At 40.9% G+C, this 19,752-nt stretch overlaps 1 protein-coding gene across 1 annotated transcript in view; it reads right to left on the reverse strand.

Moving 5' to 3' along the window:
* Positions 1-737: 737 nt before the first annotated feature.
* Positions 738-19,752, reverse strand: part of phf21b (PHD finger protein 21B) — a 72,169-nt gene continuing 53,154 nt past the window's right edge. Inside the window, exons 4-14 of the mRNA XM_017494532.3 lie at positions 12,412-12,504; positions 10,073-10,399; positions 8,879-9,013; positions 8,508-8,559; positions 8,339-8,412; positions 5,383-5,437; positions 4,491-4,513; positions 2,762-2,920; positions 2,584-2,650; positions 2,372-2,475; positions 738-1,190 (exon numbers count right to left, since the gene is read on the reverse strand). Of these exons, the coding sequence (XP_017350021.1) occupies positions 915-1,190; positions 2,372-2,475; positions 2,584-2,650; positions 2,762-2,920; positions 4,491-4,513; positions 5,383-5,437; positions 8,339-8,412; positions 8,508-8,559; positions 8,879-9,013; positions 10,073-10,399; positions 12,412-12,504 (1,365 nt within the window). The 3' untranslated portion in view covers positions 738-914. The remainder of the gene's footprint in view (positions 1,191-2,371; positions 2,476-2,583; positions 2,651-2,761; positions 2,921-4,490; positions 4,514-5,382; positions 5,438-8,338; positions 8,413-8,507; positions 8,560-8,878; positions 9,014-10,072; positions 10,400-12,411; positions 12,505-19,752) is intronic.

Genomic DNA, 19,752 nt, shown 5'->3' on the forward strand with positions numbered 1-19,752 from the left:
GGAGTAACAATACAGAAGAAAAATCAGAAGGACCTGTTATAACAATACAACATATGTACAACAACCCCCTCTCTCCAATACTTCAATTCACAATTATGAACAGGCATCCGCATGAAAATACTAAATTCTCCACTAGAAATGCTAAATTTTGTAGTCATCTTAAATACTTTGTTCCTTTATCTCAACTCTATTAATACTGAAAAAAAAAGTTATTCTCCTTTTTTTTTTTTTTTCTTTTGTATTTGTTTGAAGGCTCATATGCTTGTAAGTACATACACAATGAAAACCATTTTCCCATCTCCTTTTCACCTGAATTATTATGGCGATTGTTGTTCTTAGGAGAATGAGAACAATTTATTTTCCTGCTCTGATAGATCACTGTACAGTCCTCTCTGTCTCGTATGTCTCGTTTAACTACCGCTACTCTAATGTTCTCTCTCGCTATATGTAGAACAAGTATCCCCCCCTCCCTTTAAAAAAGAAAGTTGTAATTTAAAAAAAAAAAAGGCTTTAGCCGCATAAAATACTCAATTTCCGTATTCATGACGGCACGGTTATCTGCTCTTTTGTCATGAATACATTAAGGCCAAGAACATTTAGTAAATTAAAAACAAAAAGTTTTTTTAAAAAAAATCTCTTAAGCACTGTAGGTGTTGGGTTTAAAAAATACTCATGAATTGACTTAAGAATATACTGTAGTTAGTATTGATTAGATTTTTTTTTTCCTTTATAGTTTGTTTTAGATTTTTTTTTTTTCCTTAAGACAATACAGCTCTTGGGGGGGAACCCACATTGGCCAGATTTCACTCTCCAGCTTCCATTGTGAGTATCTCTCGTTAAGCTCGGGAAGTGCCGTGTGGTAAAAGAAATGCACGTATGTTGTTATGAATAAAGTGTTTTTGCCTGCAATGGGTTCAGTTGTTGCCCTGGGAGTGCAGCACACTCTTGTGCAGCAGTGTGGAGGGCCCTGCAGGGGGTGCTGTGGAGCTGCTCGTGCTGCTGGTGGAGTTTGGTTTGATCCAGGGCAAAGAGAGCAGTGCTGCACCCCCTGAAGTGGTGGTGGTGGCCGTCATGGTGACCTGGATCATGTGATCACGCTGGATGAGGCGGATTAGGGCTCGGAGACGCTCCAGAGACGCCTGAGTCTCCCTCTGCTGACTCAGCAGACGTTCCTTTACGTCTCTGCATTTCTGTAGGGACACATGCAGGTTAGTCTTCCAGCACTCAATGGTCACGACCTCACACCATATTCAACACTTTGTTTAAGATGTGGCTGCACACGTCTCGTATCGTTATCGTCTGGCTACAATCTCAAGACACCTGTCCACACCTTTTGGTTGCTACGGTGTGTCCACAACCCCCTCGCTGTGTCAGTCATGTTTCGAAAGTTCCGATTTATTTGTAAACACATCCGTGCCTTTTCACAGATTACAGATCATTATGCTTACTTGGTAACAACAACTGTACAAATCAGAACAACAATCAGAACAACTCTTATCCATGCAATCACTGGTTTAAATAACAAACAAGTTATAATGATAGACTGTTCATGTTTTAACAGTTCATGTGTATTACCTGTTGTTTGTTTGTTTGTTTGTTTTAAATAAATAAACCCGCAGTTAATATTTTAAAACTTCAACTTGACTTGGCTAGCTGGGACCAGCATGGTAATATAGCATGTTGTAGGATAAAGTAGGCTTTATGAAGACTAAACACAAAAAGGGTCTTCGTAGACCATGTCTAAGTGCATAGTCTAAGGGTAGTAATCAAGTAACACTTTATACACCCATTGTAGTGCACTCATTATACTCATTTTGGGCTGTGCTCCAAAGTACACACCCAAGCACAACCTTACACAAAAATTATTTAAACACTGCCAGCACCCATTGTCTGACAGGTCATATACAGAGACATAAAATGTAGGAATAAAACATGATGGTGTTTACTGTTATGGGGGGGAGATCAAGTACCGCCCCAAAGTTGACCCTGTTCCCGGAGATCTACCTTCCTGGAGGTTTCATCTCCAACCGAAATCCACCTTCCTGAATCTAAATTCAGGAAGGTGGATTAGTGGAACAGGGTTGGGGACCACTGCTATAACAGCACAGCCCAAAGTGTTTTATTCTTCTTACACACCAATTTGACAATGTTTAAAGCTTTTCAAAATATATATATTTATTTAAAATAGATTTATACTGATATATTTCTAGTTACATTTAATATTGTGGAATCTCTTTGAGACAAGTTAGTTCCTCTTACCGTTAAATTTCTAATAGTTATAAACAAAAATTCTTTGCCTCTGCGTGTCCCAGTAAAACATGTATGGCTTCTGTTCCTCAGCAGTGTTTAAGCAGACGAACATGAACTGTACCAAGAGTGATTTGTTGAGTCTCTGGTCTTCTTCTTTCAAGTGTGCACACTCTTTCTTCAGCTCACTGTTCCTCCTCATCAATCTTCTCTTCTCCTCCTCTCTCACTAAACACATGCACAGATAAACATGCATTACACATCCTCAGCTACACACACACACACACACAGCATGTACTGTATGTAGCGCATTAATGCATATGTAGAGGACTGTACCTGTTTTGTGTGTGACATAAGACTGAACAAAATTATGTGGCCAAGACAAGTTTTCTTTATTCAGAACCTTCAAAAGAGAAAGACAAAGAAACCCTTCAAATTCATGCGCATTGCTGTTAAACATCACTCGTTGCCATAACAACCCATATTCATGTGTTGAATGTTCTGAGTGACTGACCTTCTTCTGGCACTTAGGGCACATCCACATGCCCTTGGGTGGGGATTTGAGTGGAGGGTGTAAGCAGTCTAGGTGGTAAGCGCGAGTGCAACTATGGCACTGCTGAAGATTCCCTTCCTCTTTGCACACAGCACAATGGTCATCATGCTCCAGCTCCTCCTGCAGCAACCATGCACACAACAAGTCAGACTTTACAGCCCTGTAATCAATATCCTGCTCTGTACGTCGATATTACGTCAGTGTATTGGCAGAAAAGTAACAGCAGTGATGGCTGATTTGAAAGGAAAGCGAGGTTCCATTTTATCCTGACGTGACTTTGATTGAATCTTTTAATCTGAGCTCTAACATTCAAAGGAACGTTTCTGCACGTCAGATCTAACAGTTCTGTCAGATACACGCACTTCCTCATTGAACTGATTCACATCGTTATACAAGAAGAGAAGGGAATCAAACTGCATATTAAGTTACATTCTGTTAGCTGGTATTTTAGAATCAGCCCATGGTATACAGGACTGTATATGAATAAAATTCACAATTCCAGTAATATTCAAATTCTTTTTTTTATTTAAATGTAAACGTTTAAAGCGATATAATAATGTGTGTGTAGCTGACAACATTTTCATCGATCTCCATCTTCTACTGGGCATAAAGCACACCACATCAGTACAACAGACAAACGGTGAAGTTGAAGATGGGGGATTTTATATGGATCATGGTAGTGTAAGAAAACAAGCCAAATATCAGCAACATGAACAACCGAGTAAGCAAATAAATACTCCTTTACAATATTTTATGACAAATTGTTAAAGTAACAAACTTTTCACATTGCATACACTCATTGACATTTTATTAGGAAAACCTGTACAACCTGCTTATTCGAGCAATTATCCAATCAGCCAATCATGCAGCAGCAGTGCAATGCATCAAATCATGCAGACACAGGTCAACAGCTTCAGGTAATGTTCATCAGACATCAGAATGGCATGGTTTTTGTGGCCAGACAGGCTGGTTTGAGTATTGCTGAGCTGGGATTTTCATGCACAATAGACGCTAGAGTAACTCAAATAGACCACGCTTTACAGCTGTGGCAGAGAGAAAAGCATCCCAGAAAGCACAACAGGGGGTGCACGGGCTACAGCAGCACCCGGTTTCATCAATTTCCACTCCTGTCAGCCAAAAGATCAGGAATCGGAGGGTACAGTTCACTGAAACAGGACAGTTTAGGATGGGTAAAACATCACTTGGTTTGGCATCAACAAACTTGCCATAGTCAAAGTCAATGAGAGCACAGTTCCTCCTCATTCTGATGTTGGATGTGAACATTCACTGAAGCTCTTGACCTGCAGACTTTATGCACTGCACTGCTGCCACTTGATAGGCTGGATAACCGCATAAATGAGCAGGCAGGCGTGTTCCTAATAAAGTGGACAGTGAGTGTAGCTCGTGACAGAAACACATAGGGTAACGTTATTGACATTTCTCTCTATGTCAGTATAAAATGACATGCTTATTAACATTTTGAATGCATTTAAATACATAACATTTGTACGTGATTCAAAGTGAGATGCATTTTTGGACATCTGACTATGTACACGGTAGCCCTAATCTACACACTACAGCATTACTTATTTGACACTTTTAGGAACAATAAACAGCGAGTAACAGTTCCTGGCAAAAAGCCTGTGGCCCCTCCTTCTCTACATACAGAATCTCAAGAGTAGCTACATACCTTCCAACACAGATCCTCAGAGTCTGGCGTGTGAATAGGAAGCAGAGAATACGTTAGTAGCTTGCCGAGTGAAAAGACAGGGTTATTCATGGGTTAGATTACAATTATAGCCATGCAACAAAGCTGAGCACACAGAAATAAAGCTTGAGGCACTTCTTTTTATAGCACTGTCGCTGGTGCGTTTTAACAACAGAGCATGTTTAAGTGAGTTTGTGTGGGAGAGTTTCCTGGGTACAGAAGCCTGTTCTCCTGCTCAAAAGATCTTTCAGTTGTAAACCTTCAGTCACACTGCGATTAGGTGCAGTTTTAAAGTTACACCTATCTAATATGGACAGATCTAATATGGAGTATAGAGATGTATGATTATAGTGTATTCTCTTTGTACTGTCCATGGCAATGCAAACACCTTCATGCTCTCCATCATTCAAGAAGAGCTAGGTGTTTGATGAAGGCCTTGATAATTAGGGATTCAGGACTTGAGTGTAAAACACAAAAATGAACAGTGCAACAGGGGGTAATGTGTGTGTGTGTGTGTGTGTGTGTGTGAGAGAGAGAGAGACACACACACACACACTGCCTTAGGAAACACAAATCACATACCCATAGTACACTGTGATCTGTACTACACTATGGGCTTGATGAAAAGCATGAACAACTCATTTGATATCTGACTAAAATGGCACTGCAGACCTGCACGTACATGTTTTTGAGTCTTTGATATTCATTCTGCATTACACGAGCTCAGATCCTATTTGTCTAGCTTGGTAGCATGTTATTCTGTGTGTGTGTGTGTGTGTGTGTGTGAACACAGTTCATGAGCGTGCCTCTTCAAATGTAATTTTGTGAGCTCTGCCCCAGCTGTTGTGTTGATGGGAAGAGAAATGAGTTTTACCTCTGGCTGATAGGAAGAGGGGGTTGTTCGGGTAATTTGCTGCAAGCCTTTTACGCTGGAAAGCAATGATAGAGAAACATTTTCATGGAGGTCATAAAAATAAAATGCATGTAAAATGGCTAATACATTTAGAGAAAACAGGACCTGCTTGTTTATGTCATTAGTTAAACGTTCTTGAGGACAGGACATTTGTGCATTCTACTGTGAACCTTACGAGAGGACATTAGGGTTGTCACGACACCATAAACATATCGTACGATACTGTACCACCTGAAGTGTCACGATACCACGCAATATTGTGTTCATTCATAATTCATATCTACAAAGTGAACCATATGTACAGAAATACATAGATACAGTATAAACGAAAACAAGACAGACCAGATTTTTATCCCAATACATTATTAATGAGCACGAATAATTGGCTGTTGGAAAAACTCAAGAGCAATCATACAATTTAACCAGCAAATAATTCAATGTGCCACATTTCATCTACAGTTCCCTCGAGCAGTGAAGTCATGCAAATGGAAATTGTCCTGAGAGTACTAAGAATGAACACAATGTTAGGAATAAATAACTGAATTTGGACATGAACTCATAAGCAAACACGGCCAATTTTATAGGGTTCAGGTGCTTCATAATGAAATTCCAAGACTTTCAGGGACGCACAATTTTTTTTGTTTCTGAGGACTATACAAGAGATATTGTCATGTTGTCAGACGACGGATTGAGTATGAAATAGTGATTGAAATGCGGCCCATTCAGAGACTACATATTAACCATCAGTTACTTCCAAGCCATTTCCCAGCTGCTGCTCTGCACTGCTAAACTCCTGATTTATAACCACGACGTCCTCTGGCAAAACGACTATACACATAAGTTAAAGACAACGCCTGTGCTGTGATTTCGGCTACATTTACATGTAGAGTCATCACTCAGAGAGAAAGTTAGTGAATGAATGTGCTGCTCCTCTGGGCTCCTCATTGAACAGAGTGGCTGCAGAGGGCGGTGTGTCTGGGGAGAAAGCACCTTGTGCTCACGGGGCAGTACTGGCCATGCTCTTCTATGGAAAGTAGCTAAGGTTTGTCCAAAATGTTGCTAGATTTGTCACTAGGTGTTTTTTTGAAGGGAAAAAAAGGAGTCTGAGAAGTGGAACGGAGCTGACTCTGTCAAAATGAGTGAGTGAATAGCAGGAGGAGAAAGAGCGGGAGGAGAAGGAGCAGGAGGAGGATCGGGAAGAGGAGGAGGAGGAGCAGCAGGAAGAGAAGGAGAAGGAGGAGTGGGAGGAGAAGGAGCAGGAGGAGAAGGAGCAGAAGAATCGGAAGGAGAAGGAGCAGGAAGAGGAGGAGAAGGAGCAAAAGGATCGGGAGGAGAAGGATTGGGAGGAGAAGGATCGGGAAGGGAAAGAGCGGGACAAGGAGGAGCGGGAAAAGCAGAAGGATCGGGAGAAGGAGGAGTGGGAGGAGAAGGAGCAGAAGAATCGGGAGGAGAAGGAGCGGGAAGAGGAGGGGCTGGAAGAGCTGAAGGAGCGGGAAGAGGAGGAGCAAGAGGAGGAGGAGGAGCAGGAAGAGAAAGAGTTGGAGGAGAAGGAGCAGGAGGAGAAGGAGAAGGATTGGGAGGAGGAGGAGCGGTAAGAGCAGAAGGAACGGGAAGAGGAGGAGCGGGAGGAGGAGGAGCGGGAAGAGCAGAAGGAGCGGGAGGAGGAGGAGCGGGAAGAAGAGGATCGGGAGGAGGAGGAAGAGGCCAAATTCAACGAACCCTGATTCGTTGTACGAACCCTGATTTTAGTATTTAGACACAGCGGTTAGAGTAATGTTAGCTCACTTTGTAGCTCACTTTGGTTCATTTAGGTTAAGTGAAGTGTCCATAACCTTTATGTATTATGTAAAAGCAGCAAGATGTCTCGTTTTAGTAAGAATAGTATTAAATAAGAATAAGAATTAACTGCTGCACACGCACCATTACTGACGGTACTGGCGTAGTAACGATGCTACCGTTTAAAAAATACAGTCTCATCGGCGTTATTTTGAAGCTTCAGTATCGCAATACTACCACAGCACCGGTATACCGTGCAACCCTAGACAGAAGGACCTAAAACAAAACAACAGAAATATAGCTCGCAGTAAACAGAAGAGTGTGGCCTTGAGTCACTGGCTGATGTTAATGCTACCTGCTGTTGTCACTGCCCTACAAGCTTCCATTACTTGTTCACATGTATGCTTGGCTTATTTTTCCTTGTTGTCCATGTCTGAAGTGACACTAAAAGCATTTTACCACTACATACACAAAGTTTTGCTGCCAAAACATTTTTGGTTCGAGTTGTTTTTGGTTTTTGTTACCTGCTCGACAACGGTACCAGCAGGAATGAAAGGAATAGAAAAGCGCAGCACCATATACACAAACATTAAGAATGAAACACAGGATGATCTGATTTGTTGAAGCTGTTTTTACAGCTTTAATTTACCAATACTGGCACAAACCCAGTATTAACAAACAAGAACACTGGAAAACTCTTCACATGGTGAAATTTTTACATTTCACATGTACACAGTTCTGAACAGGCTTTCTTTTTCATTTCCACATAACCAATTTATAGCATAGGTTTGGTTAGCGCTACGAGACGCTTTATACAACACGATCCCTGCAGGAAAATAGCCTAGGCACGATTAAAACCTAAATAAAAACCCATTATTTAAGTGAAATATGTTCATGGTTGAAGTTAAGGTGCCAGAGTATGTTATAGGCAGGATAGCGCGTCTGTTTTGGCGATCTGCCAGAATTCAGCCACAGTGACACCCACAGGTTTTCCCAGTCATTTGCAGATTGTTTTAACATTATTTAAAAGATCATTCTTAGCTAACCCTAACCATCTCTCAATGATCATGTATGTCCTCTTTGTTGTTTCTAAATGTGAAAGTACAAAAAGGTATGTGGTGCATGTGAGTTTGAGAGCTACCTCTGGATCAAACAGGCTGTATGCAGGGTTCGCCGTACTTCTTCTCTTCCTCTCCTGTCGTTTGGTCTGGATTTCTGCCATAACGATAAAAACATGCCAGTTAAAGTGGATATACCAGTTACGTAGCTTAGCACAGGAATCAAACAGGATCCTGTGTGCAGCAACTCACCTTCCAAGTGTTCTGTAGTGACGAGGCCGAGTGCTACCATGAACGCAATTTTCTGCAAGGTAGGGAGAGAGAGGGGGACCGTGAGAAACCTAAAACTCGTGCCTCAGAGCTAATAACATGTGTAAGCCTGAATTCTTTCTCTGCATGATGATTTGTATCCTAAAATATACAGATTTTCAGCTTAGGTGTGTGTATAACATATAAGGCACACTTCTGCATGCTCCTCAGGACACACTGAGAATCAGATTGTGTTATATGATTTCAGACAAGTATTTCCTGGAGGTATCTATGGTTATTTCTTGACACCCAATATTTCTAGTTGTCAGTCAGCCCTCGTTACAGATGTAGTGGACTATACAGAGGGAGCGTACCTCTGGGTCTTCCTCCTTTTTATTGGGCTTGTGTGTGGGGGAGGGGGCAAGCCTGGGCTCCTGAGAGGGGATCTCAGCCTGGGGGCCTAGAGAACCCTGAGAGCTGCTAGGGATCTGTGGCTGGATTATAATCACCTAGAAAAACATACAAATTCAATTTGGCGTGCGAACACATTTAGCAACAAGGATGACAATAAAATAAGAATAACAATAAGGAATTTGGTGTAACAGAACCGCTTGTGTTGATTTACAGACGTAAAATAGATTTTACCTCTATAAATCAACACACATTTCATTCCTAGAATGACTTAAAGCTGTGGGCCGACCTACAAGTGGAAAAATCTGTTATTAAGCCTTGCTAATCTTTCCTATATGATCAATGAATGATGTTACTGCCTTGGCTATAGGAGATAAGAGAGAATGTAGCCTATGAGAGTTGAATGTGACCATGGTGGTCATGAGGACCACCACTCTCTCTTAACGACAACGTAATGAGCCTCACAAATCTTCCCTGTGTCAGCCACAAGCCATTTTTCATCCCAGCCCAAGATTAATTACTGCTGCAAAACTCTTATGCGGGGATGAGAAGCTACTCTGAGACACTTCAGGATTCTAAAAAATGACTCGTCACGCACAACTGCCCAGGAAGGTTAAGTTGCACAATGAGGGAACGATTTCCCAAAGGCATTACAGTGTAAAGATCATCAAAGTGTTAGAAATAATTTTAATCCACACTGCAGCATTCTACCTTTTAATATTGTTTGTGCAATGCTGCATTTCTAAAGCGTGGTAATTGGGTCTACTCTGTATGGCTCAGCAGTATGATCAGATGAGGTATCTGTTTTGGTCCTGTCAGATGTCAGCTCTGTTATAACACTGACTGACTGATTACAGGAACAAGTAGCTGGTCGGATGTTACAGTATAACTTTATAAACATCGTCTAATTTAAAGAAGTTATTTCAAATGTTAAAGGAAAATAAGTATAAATAAACATACAATGTAAAGCTGTTTTAAGAGGCTGTTTATGTGCTGCACCGAATATACTGATGCTTAAACATACGATTTGGAACAATCTTCACGCTCTGTTTCCTAGTCATTTGGAAGCAAGAACAATTCAGCTTTTGGATTAAATGTCCGATAGCTTTCACCGGAGCTGTAAACTGTGCTGACAGCTGATCAGGCTTCTGTCTGACCTTGCTGTCTGGGCTGAAGATCAGTGGTTGCACTTTCACTGCCTCGCTCATAGCTGCCACTCCGTTGGCTGCGGGTGAGGTGGAGGAAATGATGGCGTACGCAACTCCAGGGCTGGACGTGGCTGTGGAGACACTGGGCACGGGCAGGGGAGGTGGCGTGATCTCACTCTGGCCGCTGGACATCCTCTCTGGGCTGAAGGGACGAAGTCCCTGGCTTTTGGGGCTGAGCACAGCAGTGCCACGTGCCAGGCTCAGTGGCTGGCTGGACTGCTGCTCCTGGCATGGGCTGTGGGGAAGGCTGTCCAGGATCAGAGTCTTTGGCCTAACCTGTATTCCGCAGGGATTGAAGTGTTATTCGCTGTCTAGTTTGAAATTTTCATATGTTTATCAATCATACCAGGCAAATTTATTTACATTATCGGGACAACAAAGACGGAGGCAAAGAGAATGCATTACCCGTATGATGTATCGACATAGATCAGCAACACGATACTACAAACAGAGATTTTAAGGAATGTCTATAGAAAATGTGTTCACTTCCAAACAATAGTCAAGGAAAAGGAATAAACCTAGTCTGTATAATGTGTGTAAACAGACTGCAAACAACTCCCTGTGTTGATTTGACCATGTGTGAATTCATGGTTCAGCAGTATGGCCTTATCTTGGGCCTGTGCTGCCCCCCTGTGGTCTTCCTGCTACATGCACAAACGAGCTTCATTTGTGCCCTTATCAAACATCATTATCTACATTGATCCATTAAGAAGACCAATGGAAACAAATGAGCTCAACTTGAGCAGGGATTAATTGTGTCCAAAGTCTGAATGTAAGGTTCAGCACTACTGGGAGGCTTAGTCTTAAAGATTTATTAGCCACGTGATTTATCGGATAATCTCCGACATTTTGTCCTGTACTTTAATGGACACTGATCTGTATTTGGGGAGGGAGTTTGTGCATTATACCCCACGGCTGAGCTCGTGTGACTGTTTATCAGTGTTAGATATTGCTTTTCATGTTCTCCTCTACATACAACAGTTCATTCTGACAGTGTTCACATTACAGCGCTGAAGTGGTATAAATATACCGCTGTAAATGTATATCATTAGATCTTTCCAAATCAGATTTCAGCATGTGGCCCCAGACTGACTACATACCTTGATACTTAAGCATGTGACTGTAATAAGGACGGGTCAGGTCTGAGCTCATGTTTCACTGTGCATACACAGATCACCACTGGCTTCACTCCTGCACCCACACATTTCTCAGCACAGAAGTGCCAGTAATAGCTGGTCACTTACAAACACAAATATGATTTGATTAGAGCGCTGTACAGAAATGACAAATCAGTTCTTTTTTTTTCTATAGAAAAGACTGACTTTTTTTTTTTTTATAACTACTTACTGCTTTTAGAAAACCATTATTTACATCCATTATAAACTAGGCTTAATGTATTTGAATTAGAATTGTAAAAATAAACAAATAAATAAATAATCTCTCTTCAAATTCTGAATTTCCTAATATTTATTAATTTTACAGCAAAATAGAATCAACGAGCATTTAATCACGTTTCCTAAACTTGTACCATACTTATTTATTTAAAAAATTTTTACTTTTTTTGTGTTCAAAATATGTACAAACTTCCTAATAAAAAACTGTAAATCTGTCATTTATTTCTTTGAATAAATCTCAAATACTTTTCTATTGTAAAATAAATGTAAAAATCTGTTTAAATATCAGCAACATTGCCGTGGGTAAAAAAATTTAGTAAGTTTGTGGAAAGATTCTTCTATAGTCGTGTGATTTTCAAATAATATTTTCAATGAAAAAAACATTGAAATGTCGTTATTATTACATACTACATTGTGGCCATCGATGTAGAATCACAGTGCATTTAAGAATCAATATTTTATTTGACCCAACCCTACCATTAAAGCAGACGGATCAAATGATCAGGTCAAAACTCGAATTAAAGCCACAACAGGTCCGACTCGAGCGGTATGGTTTATAATGCAGACAATAAGGCTGTGAATGGATCCGAAAATGAATGTTACAGGAACACTCGGGTGCTTGTGGTACAGAATGTCACTTTATGTTCTTTGAGAAATAGTTTGTCAAATTTGCACGTGTAGTTTATGAAGTGGTCGTTTTAAAACGAAGTGTAATTACAGCAACCCCTCCGGAGATCTGGCTGAGGCTGAGCTTGCGTTATGATTTCTGGAGGAGTATGTCAGACATTGGATGCAGTTTGTTTTTATGTGACACCTGAGACCTGAGGAAGAACAGGATTGTGTGATTTTCCATGTGTGTGTGTGTGTGTGTGTGTGTGTGTGTGTGTGTGTTACCTGAGGTAGCACAGTGGACGACTGCCCTGCCAGCCGATGCAGAGAGCTGACCTGAGGCACCTTGATGGGCACTGCTGTGAGTGTTCCCAGCATCTGTGACGGAGGAGAGATGTGCTGTGATCAGACTTTCTGTAGACTCTTAAAAACAACCTGTATGCTGCGTGGAGTACTTGTGTTAAAGGTTGACAGGAAGTGACGGACTATCGTAAACATATTTTTCTATTTCGTTCTGAAGAAACCGTCATGAGTGCTCTATCACAATTCATTTCGCACACCAAGTACAGCCTCAGAATCGCATTCCCTTCATTTGTGTTCAATTTGCTTGTCATGTGCCTCCAGAGAGGCTGAGGGACCGGGTCAATGCTAATAAGTAAGCGAGTATGAGCAGGAAACATGAATGCATTCTTTAAACTCTGCCATGAAGGATGCTCGAAACCAAACACCCACTTGTGTTCCTTGCTTCAGGAAGTGCTCTCCCCAGAGAAACTCTACTGAAATGAATGTGGCACACGACGACACAGGAAACAGACTCGAGTTCATTATTCTGCTGTATTCAAAAGATGGTACACAGTGGCCCAACACTCAAGGACTTGGCTATTCATAGAAAAACTGGATGTTTTTTTTTTCTTTCTTTTGCTGATTATGGATTTTAATGACATTTTGAAGTATGTAACTGAGTATAGGTTGGTGCTGAAAGTACACTGGTTATGTTTGTTTGTTTGTTTGTTTGTTTACAGATTTTATCATTCCATAGCTAAAACGATGAGGAATTTAAGACTTTCTGTTACATTTGGTGAAGTTGTTCTCACATTCTCAAAACTGTCAATAAAATAAAACTGCCCAGAGGGTCTATGTTGCAACTCCGTAAACTAGGGGAAAGAAAAAAAATGACATGAACCACCATCCATCGAGTCAGGACAAGGAATAATCTCTACCTGCCTGTCAAGCATACTGCTGGTCAATTTAGAAAGTTTGTGTTCCAGCCCAGGCAACACTGAAGTAAGGGATTGTATTTGTTTGTAGTCTGAAAATAACCAGCTTCAGCTTGTGTCTGCTTCAGACATTTCATCCGGGGCATATAAAGCATCTTATATAGTTTATACGCTTTTCCGACCACAACCTTCAAGAGCTTGACGGTGGCAATCTGACTGGCTCTCCACACTTCAATGTGCCAGTTCCCAGTGGGAAAACAATCTTTCTGCAACATCTTTCACATTTCTCATCACATTAGAACACCAAACAGGCATAAAAACAAAAAATCATAGATGGATGGCCCAGCGCAGGAGGAAAGTACACATGCAACCAACACTCAATGGTGGGTTTCTGAGTTCTTTTAAGAAATGACAGTTTTGTGAATCGCTCAACTGGACTGCCATGACATGGAAGAAAATTTTCACAAAAGATGATCTGTACTGCATTCTCAAACAATGTTTCGTGCATTTTTAACATTGAAACCTTATACGTTTCAGCGTGTGAAAGATTTCATTATTGCTGACACGGCATTCTCTCACAGGAGATTTCCTTTGCCTGGTGACTAATGATCTTCAGTGAGGGAAATGAGATTGTACACTGCAGTGTGGAAGAGGGGGGAGGGGGGGTGTAGGGTGGGCGGTGTCATACAAGCAGCCCCTAATCTTAAACTAATAATTACTTCTTATTTTTTTATTATTAATACACAATGGTGTATTGATGAATTATGCAAACTGTCTGGCCTTTCTTTCGCTATATTTCAAAGTTGTCACCTTACATAATTTTAGGACTGAGGCTAAAAATACTGCACGGTCCGTTCTCCTTCACAGGTACACAACATGAGGATTTTTTTTTTTTTTTTTTGAAGCAAACGTTCCAACATGTTTGCCTGTGTGTGTGTTATATCGATATAGATTCAGAATGATACAAAAAAAAATGTACTATATAAAAATGCTACAAACGTTTTGTTTATGAACTTTTGCTTACAGGGAATGCACTTAAGAACATGGTGGCACGGCATGTTTTATTCAGAAACAGCATCACATTTCAGCAGTAAAGCTTTCTCCGTGTTTGTGTTATTACCTTTCCCCCGCTGCCAGTTTAAACAATGCTGGTGGACAAGCGCTGATTAGCAGATTAGTGGAGACAACAAACTGCCAGTGCGAGCTGTGAAACATGACACTGCAGTGGGTCTTAAGATGCCGAGGCCAGCCAGTAGACACAGTGCAAACACACATTCACAAACAGAGATGTAAGAGGAACGGCAGATGTGAGGTCCAGAAGCCTCTCTTTCAGAAATGGATTCATTGAGTTTTAGCAGTTCCAATGTATCTGAAGGAAAGTAGTGCAAGTGCACTATCTTATCAGCACAGTTTGCAATACTGCATGCAATACTGCCCAACTGCACATTCAGTGGTAACATTTGGTTATGGAGTCGTTGAGCTAGCTAGTTTCTTTTGTAAATAAAAATAACACAAATCACAAAGACCTTGAGAGCATCTGAAACTCCATGCACAGTTCGGTTGTTGGCATGTGTATATGGATGGCTTTTTGACAGGGGAATCACAATGAGACATTAGGAACAGAATTATGTTTGACCAGTAAATCTGCCCTTCAAGGTCAGCCCTTCATGTGCAGGGTAGAAATACTGCTTTCACAGCTCAGCACACTACTACACTCTCACTCATACTGATCATTTACTTCCAAACCTAATATATTGTGTTAAAACAGGACATTTGAATCGGGGCCCAGTTGCTTTCTGAATTTTCTCGCAGTGCACTCTATGATTACTGATTCGTAGGTTCTTTTGAACAACCTACATTTGGAAATGGATGATGAATATTCAGTATGATCCCCCCCCCCCCCCCCCCCCACACACACACACACACACACACACACACACACCCGCCCCGCCGAATCTTTCTCAAGATTGCAGCTTTGCTTAAAATGGTTGGCAAGGCTCCTGTTCGGTTTGAAGCACAGGGGGCCTTGCACTTTCTGTTTGTGTTCTCAACAAAGAGAACAAATCAGAAAAGTTGTAGCTTCCCTCCTTTTAAAAACATAATCATTCACTCTCCTGCTGTAAAAATCCCTTCCTTCCATTGTGCCAGAGAAAGCCTAGAGAAAGTGGGGGGAGGGGGGTTAAAGGCCCGTTCCCATGGTAACGGCTGGGATGAAAATTCTCCCTTGGTGAGGGCGTTCATTTCCACAACTGCTGCCCCCTGCTCCCCAAAACCTAAGCATCCTTTTCTTAGGCCTCCTCTTGAGTAAGAATATCATAACCTTGAAGTTGCTCTATTCCTGTATTTTCTTTACTAGTAATGAGTAAAAAGCAGTGGGGCTGCTGAAGCAGTCCTGCGAGCAACCCCCCACCCCACCCCCCAGTTCCCCTTTCTAAACTGTCTTCTATCTGTGTGTAGATGTTTGTGTTTACTAGCCAGACAGGGGATAAAATATAAGTCTGGATTGGTTCTATGCTGGCATTTTTGTGAAATCTATCCAGCTCCGAGTCCTGACAATTGCTATTTCGAAGAAGAGAGATAAAGAAAGGAAAAAATAGGTTAAAAAGGAGAGTTTAAGTGTTTCTTTCAGCTCTCCCTGTCCCTTGTCTCCTCCTTCTCGGCTGTCAAGAGGGGAAAAAGAGAAACGTTTAGCCTTATTTTTTCCTCTTCTGTGCTGAATTGAGAAACCTTTTCAGTAGGCATGCATTAGGCGTTCAGACGCTGACATTTTAGTCTGGCCTTCAGTGTTTTCTTACTTAGCCCAAAATACACTGCGTAGCTTTAGCCTTTCCTGGTGTAGGATGCTCTTCAAATATTCCAACCCAGAGAATCAGAGATGTGCATGGCCAATATTTTTTAGGTTAGATCCAATTTTAAAAGCATTCGCTTTGTGTAGTCTGCTGTTTATACACACCATGTCAAGCAGCAGCTCAATCCTACATTGTATAATTACACAACTGGGTCAGCTAGTGATGATGCGAGTTATGATAAAAAAATATTTAGATTGAACCAATGGTTTGTTTCGACTGAAAATGAGAATGGAATTAAAACTCCGATTCAAGGACACCTGTTTGTCTCCTGTATCTCTGCCATGTCGTCTCATGTTTTCATGACAAGCTCAGAGAAATATGGACGCAGCAGGGAATCAGAAAGGAGAAGAAATTGGAGAGTGAGTGAGAGGGATCAGAGTGCGCACTTTAACAGACACATTTCACTTGTAACCAGGCATTCTCTCATTTCACTGTCGGGATGAAAGGCTCTCTCGACACAGATCCACTACTATCGCTACCTCGCTACAAACCCATTGTTCTGATTCAGTGGGATCGTTTTAGAGCAATGAAGTGGTGGGCTGATTTAAAAAAAAATCTTAGTTCTTAATGTGCAGAATGCAAACTGAAATAAAAAATATTATTATTATTATTATTATTATTATTATTATTATTATTATTAAGACAAATCCAAACAAAACACAAGTCTACTCAAAAATAAGCCAAATGAAGATACTAACATTCTGAGCATAGCGTAAACAACCTCCTTTAGGGTATTAGCATGAAATGAAATAGTGCAAGCATCCCAAGTTCTGCTAGATCCTGTTTGGGCCAGTTCTTTGTTTTGCACGTGCTGTGAAAAACGCCAAAAAAAAAATACACAGTGAGCGAAGGTGTAAATACATCATGTGAGAATCTCAGTCAGTTAAATCATCTCTCATTCCTACAGGGTTCTATACATGAACTAACTTTTTCAGCATTAGGAAGACAAATAAATATCCAACTATCTTCACTCAGAAGCAGTTTAGTGATGCTGCTACTAGATCTTGTTGTGTACAATGGCACTGATGGCCACTTGGGGGAGATGTGAACGACCAAAACACAATTCTCCACTAAAGCCTGCATGCTTACACCCTCCCTATCTTTAGAAGGTGTGTAATCACATTGAAGGATGGGAAGTTGCCTTAACTGGAGTCAGGACACAGTGTACAGCCTGCTTTTCTGAGTAAATGATTCATTCCATGTACCCTTAACAAAGAGATGTGTGAAGTGACTATGCTCACATAAAATGCACTAAAGGAAGTGAAAAATTAATAATCTATTACAGCTCATGGCTCAAGGCTGAGCATCATCACAATGCAGCATAGTCATCTTCTAAAACTAAGCATAGCGGCCATCACAGAGCATGTAAGTCTTCTGTGCCCATGTAATCACTGGACTAGTCCATTAGGACCGGCTGTGCCACTTATATATGGGAGAACATTAAGTAGTGACTGTTGGAGCGAGTGCCTACTAGTGGGGCAAACAGGCACATGCACGGGCATAGTGCCCATCTCTTTCAGTTACTGCAAGGCCAGCAGTTTGAAGTGGCATCCCAAGGAGCCTTTTAGCCATCGCTGCCTGCTTGGTTACTCCTGTAGGAAATCTCAGGTACCACTGCCTCCCAGCTGTGTTTACAAACACTCACAATGACCAGAGAAATCACATGGAAGCCTGCTGAATATGCATGTGTACATAAATGCGCACACGTATGTGGATGTGAAAGCGGACTCACTGAGCAGCAGTGTGGTACTTTGACTGTCAGTGTAATGAAAACTATTCGGTGAAGTGCAGGAAAGGCAGTGCCAATGGCATCCGATTTAAATGCCATGTGTCGAGCTCGCGTGTGTCACTATGACGAGGCTGGCCGACACTAGGCTTGCATTAGCATTCAACTTCAGAAGCTAAACCTTTTCTGTTAACACTGAGGATTTTTACCATGTTACCTGTTTGGCTCCGCAGGGATCCACTGTACTACAAGCTTTATTCTGAATCTAAGTATTACCAGTACGTCAGTCTGTTCAGAAGTGTAGCCTATCTCTCCACAGCTGTGCTGACAGGAGACACATTTAACTTAACTCGACACCTGACCATGAGTGCCTCACGGATCTTTGAAACTTTATTGGTGCATGTTTCTGCAATTCAGTGGAGGGTTTTTTTTTTTTTTTTTGCTACCCTCAACTTAATAATTAAATTTGTAGCCTGTTATTTCTTATTCCTCATGCAAAATCATCTTGAGATCATTTCTGACTCCTTTTCTGATTTGTTCTTAAAATGTGAGAAACACGTGCAAGCAGCCATCAAACGCAGAACTGTAAACGTTCCTCTTGCCTCCTGATTTAGAAGAGATTATTCATTACGCATGGGTCTCAGTCAGTCCTTTCTGTAGCGTCTAGTTCAAGAAATATGTAGCACAGAGGAGACATCACAGCACCCAGTTTTAGCTTCACTTTAAGTCTTACTGTGCTCTTAATGGAGAGCATCCCTTCTATATTACCGATTTTCTAAATCTACATATAGGCCCTAGACAGTTACGGTCATCTGATGGGCTTCCTTTGACCTGTTTTTCTGTCTGGTTTAAAGCAAAAACGAGGCCCCAGCACAATGGATCAACCTACCAGACATAAAATATGTATCTTGTCTTACTATCTTTAAGTCAAAACATCGAAAATATATATTTTCACTTACTCAGTAGTATATTGTAGCTGTGGAATGTGGGAATGGTGTCCGGTTATATTTAAATGTTTGTGACCTGCTACCATTATTACGCTGTCCCTGTGGCTATTTTAATCCCAATTCTAGGTCAAGAGCTTTGAACTAATAGCAGCACCACTGGACTCGAAACTATTTGTCACTATGTTTTGTAGTGTAATACGGTAATATTTAATGTAAACAACTAAACAAATCACTATAGCCAGAGTTATTCTGTTCATCTTGTCACAGTGTAAAACTTCTATTTATACAACAGTTCGTTCAGACCATTCAGACTGTTTGGTTGAAAAGCGTTCTAGCTATGTATGATTTATGATAAAATCTTCTCTTTTTTTTCCATCAGATCTGTATTATTGCACTGACTACAGGTTGCTAAGCAACATCTAGGTCACATTATTCCAAGCTGTATTGAACTGCTAACCTTTAACAAATACAAAATAATGTTGTTATTATACATATAAATGTCTCTGGATTCCTCGGCATGCTTATTCATTGACAGTTTAAAGTCTTAAACACATGTCTATTTGTTATGAACTATTCCCAACGATGAATAAATTTTCCAGTGATCTTCCATGGGAATGTAGGAAATCCACCGGTATTGTACTACTTAATTTGGTATCGGCATCAGAGCCAATATTTAGTACTGGGCTATTAATGCAACATTTGCCCATCTGTGTAGTAGCAAGATCATCTAAAGAACAAATTCCCCATAATTTGGAGGAACATATGTAGACTGTTGTCAGTGGTGTGCAGAATGATCAGATCATATATGTCATATAATTTGTTGTAATGCAATTGCTTCATACCTTTTGTTTGAAATTACGTTTCAGTTCTTCTTTATCATCATTCGC

The sequence above is a fragment of the Ictalurus punctatus genome, chromosome 19, assembly GCF_001660625.3.
Source record: "Ictalurus punctatus breed USDA103 chromosome 19, Coco_2.0, whole genome shotgun sequence".
NCBI classification, from domain to species: Eukaryota; Metazoa; Chordata; class Actinopteri; order Siluriformes; family Ictaluridae; genus Ictalurus; species Ictalurus punctatus.